The 8,412-nt window shown below is 39.5% G+C and overlaps 1 protein-coding gene across 1 annotated transcript; it reads right to left on the bottom strand.

Annotated features, from left to right (window-relative positions):
• Window positions 1-6,109: 6,109 nt before the first annotated feature.
• On the bottom strand, window positions 6,110-7,273 carry LOC138874010 (uncharacterized). Its single transcript, XM_070152510.1, has one exon. It carries the CDS (start codon window positions 7,271-7,273, stop codon window positions 6,110-6,112), a length of 1,164 nt encoding a protein of 387 aa, XP_070008611.1.
• Between the last annotated feature and the right edge of the window lie 1,139 nt (window positions 7,274-8,412).

Genomic DNA, 8,412 nt, shown 5'->3' with positions numbered 1-8,412 from the left:
TTGTTTAATATAAAGGGGGGACAAGATTTAATTTAAAGGGGGAATCTTGCATTATTTTAAATGAAGCATGGGGGACAAAATATAATGGGGTGGTGTGATATGTTTATTTAATGTAATGGGGATGAGTGAAAAGATAATGAGTTGGGTAGAGAAAAAGTATTGATTTAATTGATTAAAAGATTTATGGGATGGGATTATATATATGAAGTCTTGAACACAAGACAAGAACAGACAAACGAAACAGAGATACGAGAGAAGAAAAAATACACATACAGATAGAGAGAAAAAACGGACAGAGAATAGAAGAGAAAAAAAAGGGCTGAACATTTAAGAGAAAGAAAAAGTCCGAAAAATATTCAAACTTTCAAATAAAAAATAAAAACTAAAAAATCTTCTGCTTTCTTTCTTTGTTTGAAATTAGTATTAATGGTTGTTGTTTCATTCAAAGCTTAAAGCTTTTGTTTTTGGGATTACTACTCCACCGGTCTGTTACTGGGTTGTTACTGTTGCTGGGCAGTTGTTGCTGTATTGTTATTACTGTCGCTGATTCTCATCATCATTTTCTTTTGCTTCCAATATCAGGTACATATCTGTAAATTCATGTCATGAAAAGCTTCAACATGGCAAGTAAATGAAGTTTGGAATTATAAGGATGTCTTCTACTCATTTAAATTTTATTAGTTTAAGTTTCAGTTTTGTTTTAGTTGGTTAATATAGTATTATACTTGACATGATAAACTGTTAACTAATTAACCTTCTGGAGTAGTAAATTCCACGATAATCTTATATGTTTTGAGGACTAGTGATGACATTTACTGTTTGAATTGATAGGGAACATTGCAGAAAATTGGCCATTAATTAAATCTTGTGATATTGCTAGCTAAGTAAAGAATAGTACGGAAATACCCAAAAATTACATTACTAGCTTATTTTGTCAAATATCCAATTTTGTTTAAGGCTAGATGATGTCGTCTTATTAAATCAATTGGTAGATTAATTCTCTTTCTTAATAACAAATGGCATAGTTATTTTAGGAACGCGATCAACTCATTTCTTTTAATGTATGAAATAATGTCGATGATTTTTTTTACAAAATATAGAGTTAGTGTTTGCAAATATTCGCATAGGCAGAGAATAAGAATTGCTTTATTTATCTCAAACTCAATCTTCGTAATCAAAAATTAACTAAATAATTATAACTTTGAACTAAAAACAAGTATATGAGAAGGATATGGGATTTATAAGCACAAATTACAACATTTTATGTCAAGAATATTTGCGTAATTAAGGATGCGTTCGCGTGACTTGATTATACTTCTAAAGGCAATTCGGATTATGCGTTCGCGCAATTTCGAGCAAATTTTTATTAAAAAAGAGATTCGTCGGGGGATATTAAATTAATTTTATAAAACCCGAGATGTGCGGTTCACTATTTAAGAAAGGCGAATGTTCTTAATTTTATTTTTAAATACAATTTCGAAAAACAATAATAATAATAATTATTTTTATAATAAATATATTATCAATATCATTGTGTACACGTACGCGTGACACGATTTCTCACGTTAAAAAAAATATAATATATAAAACGAATACACGTACGCGTGATTCGATTCAAAGAAGGGTCTTTAATTATAAACAATCTAAACAGAAGCGATAACAAAATCATGCAATAAAAATGTAAAATCGAGATAATTAAGCCAAGAATAAAAACAGTTAAGCGACCGTGCTAGAACCACGGAATTCGGAAATGCCTAACACCTTCTTCCGGATTAACAGAATTCCTTACTCGGGATTTCTGGTTCGCAGAATAATAAACAGAGTCATATTCTCCTCGATTCAGGGATTAAAATTGGTGACTTGGGACGCCTTAAAATTCCCAAGTGGAGACTCTGAAACAAACAAACAAATCCCGTTTCGACTGTCCTTTAATTGGAGAAAACTCCCTTGGCACCCTCGCGGGGGCGGAAAAAGGAGGTGCGACATTTGGCAGATCTGTTCACTAAGGCATTACCAACCTCAACATTTGAGAAGCTGATATACAAGATTAGAATGTGTCGTTTTCGAGACATTAAATGATGTTTTCATCAGGGGGAGTAACTACGTGTTGCACTCTTTTTTCCTTAACCAAAGTTTTATCTCACTGAATTTTCGTGTGAGGTTTTTAACGAGATAACAAGTAATGCGCATTACACATAACTATATACTATTTTTTAGTAAAATCTTAGTAAAACATATTTAATTTACATGGACATCCAAGGGGAATATTGTGAATAGTTTAAGAGAGTAGATGTTCGTGCTGCTATGGACACCCATTTTTCATACTATTTGATGTTGAGTACTCCCATTTTCTTTACTGTTTGATGGAATGCAAGTTCACTTTTAAGGCTTATAAATAGCCTTGTAATCTGATAGGTAAAATACACATACATAAGTGAAAGAAAGAAAAGAGTTCTTTCATCTCTTATATTATCTCTATTCTTTTTTACTTTGTTTTGCTACATTACTTTTATTTTATAACGGATCCACAATTTTCTCTTTATTCTATTCGTACTTTCTCTTTATTTCAACTTGCAAAAAAAGTTAATTTCCTTGTTTCCAATTTCCAAAACATAGGGTAAAAATAATATAGGGTAATAGTAATGGAAAAAAATTTCCTCCATCTTCTCTCATTTTCCTCTTTTATTTTTATTACTTTTCTTTCCTTAAAGTGTGTTTGGCTAGGTTTATAAGTTGGTCAAACTGGCTTATAAGCACTTTTTGGCTTATCTACACGTTTGATAAAACTAGTCTTAAGGTACGCGCGTTGCGCGTGTATTTTATCTCAATAAATATAAAACTTTGAAAAGTTAAATAAATATTATATTAAATTTTTTGTTTGAGTTTAAAATTAATATTAACAAAAGTGTAAGTTTCTAAAAATAATGATTGTTGATTCTATTTAGCTAACTCAATAAAGTAAGAAACTCCACTTATAAGTCCTTAATCATCTCATTCAAAAAAACTTATCAAATACAATCTTTTTTTCTCACGACCAAAATGCAATTGTTTTATTTTCTTAACCAATAAGAAATACAACAATAATTATTTTCAACAGAATAAAAAATGCTATTGCAAATGTATTGGTTTCAATTCTTATGTTTTGATTAATTTGCTTTTCCTTCGCTTTGTAATTGACTTTCTTTCTCTGTCCTAGTACATAACTTTACATTTGAAAATTTCTTTCTATGGAAGTAAGGGGTCATTTGATACGTAGACTAAATTATCCTGGTATTATAATTCTGAGATTATAATCCTTAGACTAATTTATTTCAGGTGAGTGGTGGGATAAAATAATACCGGGTTTGATGGGATAAGGTGGAATAAGATGAGATATTCAGTATTAAGTTTGGGACAAAGTTTATACCATGTTTGGTTGTTGGTATAAATTTATCTCGGGATAAATTTATACCACCAGCCATTATACTACCAACCAAACATAGTATAAATTTAGTGCCACACTTTATCCCACCTTATCTCGTATACCAAACCACCCCTAAGAGTCTAAGATATTCATGGAATTTTTTAATGTTAATAGATTCTGAAAGGATATATTAATTATGAGCAAAACATGGAGTTTATGTTAAGAAAATTTTAATTTTGGCACATATTATTAGTTACACACCTAACTTGCTTGTAGTCTTGATTACTCATTCGAACTTTATTATTTGATAGTATATATCCCATGGTCGCTGACATGACAAAGCGCATTAACACACTCATTTAGGCGTGTGAGAGTGGTTGTCAGATAAAGTATCTTTCGTCAATTATCACATAGTCATATACAATACTTATTCATATGAATTGCCTATTTCTTTTTGCTTCTACTTAATACAATGCATATCTTATCCCATTTAGTTTTATATTTTTAAATTTTTTTATTTGGAAACAATGGCTATGATTCAACTGGGTATTTCTTTTTTGGGATCAAATTTGTAATAAATCTTAACTGAAACTCCATCATTTGAGCCAAACAAAAAAAGTTTTATCCAAAATAATGGAATACCAACAATGTATTTCTTGTTATTTTTCCTTATACAAATGACTATTTATTTTAATTGTATATTTTTAATTTTCTAGTCAAATTAGTACAAAGAAGTTGGTTGGAGCTCCATTATTTTTTTTGCCTAATAAAATATGTACAACCAAAATATTGAAGTTGCAATTGTATACTTTATTTTATTTTTCCTTTACATGCAATAACTACAACAACAACTACTACAACTATCCAGTAAAATCCCACATAGTGGGGTCTGGGGAGGGTAATGTGTACGCATACCTTATCCCTGCCCCGATCGGGACAGAGAGGCTGTTTTCGATAGACCCTCGACTCGATAAGACAAAAACAGATTTAAAAAAAAAAGAGAATTCATTAGTAAATCCAGTAGAAATCGAAATAGTAACAGAAATATAAAAATCGAAAGATGAATGACATGCAATAACAGTAACCATAATCTACGGCCCGGATCTAAAACAAACAACAAGAATAGTGTGGGACCAATATAAACTGCAAGCCATCTAAGACTAACCCTAATCCAACCCCGCCTCACCCCCGGAATGAAGTAAGGAAAGCTTTACTACCCCTATCCTACAACCCTAATGCTTGACCTTCAGGCCTTCCCATCAAGGGCAATGTCCTCGGAAATGTGCAATCGTGCCATGTCTTGCCTGATCACCTCTCCCCAATACTTCTTAGGTCTCCCTTTACCTCTTCTCGAACCCGCCACGGCCAACCGTTCACACCTCCTCACCGGTGCCTCGAGGCTTCTCATCTGCACGTGCCCGAACAATCTGAGCCTCGCTTCCCGCATCTTGTCATCCATAGGAGCGATGACCACCTTTTTCCGAATATCTTCATTCCTAATCTTGTCTATCCTAGTGTGCCTGCACATCCACCTTAACATCCGCATCTCTGCTACTCTTATCCTCTGGATATGGGAGTTCTTAACCGGCCAACACTCTGCCCCATATAACATGGCCGGTCTAACTACAGCTCTATAAAACTTACCTTTGAGTATCGGTGGCACTTCTTGTCATACAAGACTCCAGATGCAAGCCTCTATTTCATCCATCTATCCCCTATGCGGTGAGTGACGTCCTCGTCGATTTCTCCGTCCCCCTGAATCATCGACCCAGGGTACTTGAAGCTATCTCTCTTGGGGATGACCTGTGACCCAAGCCTCACGTCGCCGCCTATATCCCTCGACTCAGCGCTAAACTTGTATTCCAGGTACTCTGTTTTAGACCTACTCAATTTGAAACCCTTAGACTCGAGAGTCTGTTTCCAAACCTCCAATCTCTCGTTAACACCGGGGCTCGTCTCGTCAATTAGAACTATGTCATCAGCAAATAACATGCACCATGGCACCTCCCCTTGAATATGGTGTGCCAAAGCATCCATCACCAAGGCAAATAAGAACGGGCTAAGCGCTGAGCCTTGGTGTAATCCTATAACAACCGGGAAATGCTCTGAGTCGCCTCCCACCGTCCTAACCTTAGTCCTTGCTCCATCGTACATGTCCTTGATCGCTTGTATGTAGGCTACCGGCACACCCTTCACCTCAAAACATCTCCAGAGCATCTCCCTTGGAACCTTATCATACGCTTTCTCTAAGTCAATAAACACCATGTGCGGATCCTTCTTCTTATCCCTGTACTGTTCCACCAACCTCCTAATAAGGTGGATAGCTTCCGTAGTGGAGCGGCCCGACATGAACCCAAACTGATTGTCGGATATAGACGTCGTCTTCCTCACCCTCACCTCCACCACCCTCTCCCAGACTTTCAAGGTATGGCTAAGTAACTTGATACCTCTATAATTATTACAACACTGGATATTTCCTTTGTTCTTGTCCAACGGTACCATTGTACTCGACCTCCATTCCTCCGGCATCCTCTTCGTCCTAAAAATTACATTGAACAACCGAGTCATCCATTCTAATCCTGCTCTACCCACACACTTCCAAAACTCAACCGGAATTTCATCTGGCCTGATCGCTCTACCCCTACTCATCTTACGCAACGCCCCCACGACCTCCTCCACCTTAATGCGCCTGCAATATCTAAACTCTCAGAGACTTTCCGAATGCCCCAAGTCCCCTAGCGCTATTTCCCGGTTACCCTCCTCATTCAGGAGACCATAAAAGTACGTCTGCCATCTCTGCTTAATCTGGGACTCTCCCATCAATACTCTACCACCCTCATCTTTAATGCACCTTACTTGGTCCAGATCCCAAGCCTTCCTCTCCCACGCTTTAGCCAGCTGAAACAACTTCCTTTCCCCGTTTTTCTCCCCTAATTCCTTGTATAGGCGGCTAAACGCTGCATTCTTCGCCTCCGTAACCGCCAACTTTGCCTCCTTCCTAGCCACTGTGTACCTCTCTCTATTCGCACTCCTCTCCTCTGCGCTTGTGCTCCCTACTAACTTCGCGTATGCTACCTTCTTCGTCTCCACTTTACCTTGGACTATGCCATTCCACCACCAGTCTCCTTGGTGCCTGCCAGAAAAGCCCTTCGATACACCTAGCACCTCTCTCGCCGCCTCCTTCACATAGTTCGCCGTCGTCGACCACATAGTGCTCGCGTCTCCACTACTCTTCCAAGCTCCCATAGCGGATAACCTCCCCTTCAACCCCTGGGCTTTATTCGTGGTTAAAGCTCCCCATCTAATCCTCGGTCGGCCATGAGCATACCTCTTCTTCCTCTTCATCATAATGCCGATGTCCATCACTAAGAGCCTATGCTGAGTCGCGAGGGTCTCTCCCGAGATAACCTTACAATCCTTGCACAACCCTCTATCACACCTTCTGAGGAGAAGGTAATCGATCTGAGTCTTCGCCACTGAGCTCCGGAAAGTAACCAGATGCTCCTCCCTCTTCGGAAAAGTCGAGTTCGCAATCACCAACTCGAAGGCCTTAGCGAAGTCTAACAGTGAAGTACCTCCTCCGTTCCTATCCCCAAAGCCAAAGCTACCATGCACTTCGCCATAACTACCAATAGCCGCCCCAATATGGCCATTAAAATCCCCACTAACAAATAACCTCTCAGTAGGTGGAATACTACGCACAATCTCATCTAAGCCCTCCCAAAAGCACCTCTTTACCTCCTCATCCAAGCCCGCCTGCGGGGCATAGGCGCTAACGACATTGAGGGTGCACTCACCGATCACCAACTTAATAAATATTAGCCGATCATTCACTCGCCTAACCTCAACCACAGACTCTCTAAGATCCATATCCACTAAGATACCCACTCCATTCTTACCCCTCATAACTCCAGAGTACCACAACTTATACCCATCCGCATTCCTCGCCTTCGTCCCTGCCCACAGAGTCTCCTGGACACAAGCTATATTAACCTTTCTCTTCTGGAGAGTCTTTGCCAACTCAATAGACTTACCCGTCAGTGTGCCTATGTTTCACGACCCGATCCTCAATCTACAAGCTCTCTCTTTCCCCTTACCCTCCTTTCCTCTCGTCCTAACCCCTGACCCCCTCCCCGCCCCCTACTCACCCCCGGTACCCCTCGAGGATATGACCTTACTCTACCATCCCACACCACAGCCACTATACCTACGCCAAACTCTGGAAGACACTAACAAGGACCCAAACTATAAAATAACCAGTTGCAACTACAAGAATTCTAATAATATGCTTAAACTGATGCTAACTAACTAGCCACAAATAAAGGAACATAGAGAAAGAGACAAGAAAACGGGAGGTACCAACTCCCGATGGAAAGAACCTGAAAATATGACTTGATGCGCCCGGTGATGCTCCGTTCTACTCGCCCGTATGCCTTGCCTGAGCAGCCGCAGTAATTCCCGCGAATATAACCCGGGTGCTTTGGAACCCAACGTCCAGCCCTTTGTGACTGCCAAATGGCCTGCTCTGCTTTGCCCATGCACCTCCCACCTGTCACCGAACAACCACCAAAAGTGCTACCTGAAACGCACACAACACACCACGGGACCAAGAAAAAGGTGGGAGGGGACTATCACCCGAACGGTCGCTGAAAAACAGTGCCGGTCCGAGACAGAGCAGTATGGCGAGGAAAGGTTTGAAGAAAGTGAAACACAGAGGAGGGTGGTTTGGTTGGATTGGAATAGCAGTAGGAAGATGAGACGGCACCGGTGAGTCACCGCCCTCCGGCCTAGCTGCTGCTAGGGTTAAAAGAAAGAAATAAAGAGGAAGAAAGAGAGGGCGCAGGGAGAGAGAAAGGAGGAAAAAAGGAGAGAGAAAGAGAAGGACGCGGGGAGAGAGAAAGGAGACGAGTACTCACATGGGGAGTGTCGTCGGCTCTGTGGTTTGCCGGAGGATTTGCCGGAGAAGATGAAGAGAAGGGAAGGTGGAGATATTACTGTTATCGAAGAGA

Source organism: Nicotiana sylvestris, chromosome 7, assembly GCF_000393655.2.
Source record: "Nicotiana sylvestris chromosome 7, ASM39365v2, whole genome shotgun sequence".
NCBI classification, from domain to species: Eukaryota; Viridiplantae; Streptophyta; class Magnoliopsida; order Solanales; family Solanaceae; genus Nicotiana; species Nicotiana sylvestris.
The sequence above is the reverse complement of the archived record's forward strand: the minus strand, read 5'-3'. Positions and strand labels throughout refer to the sequence as shown.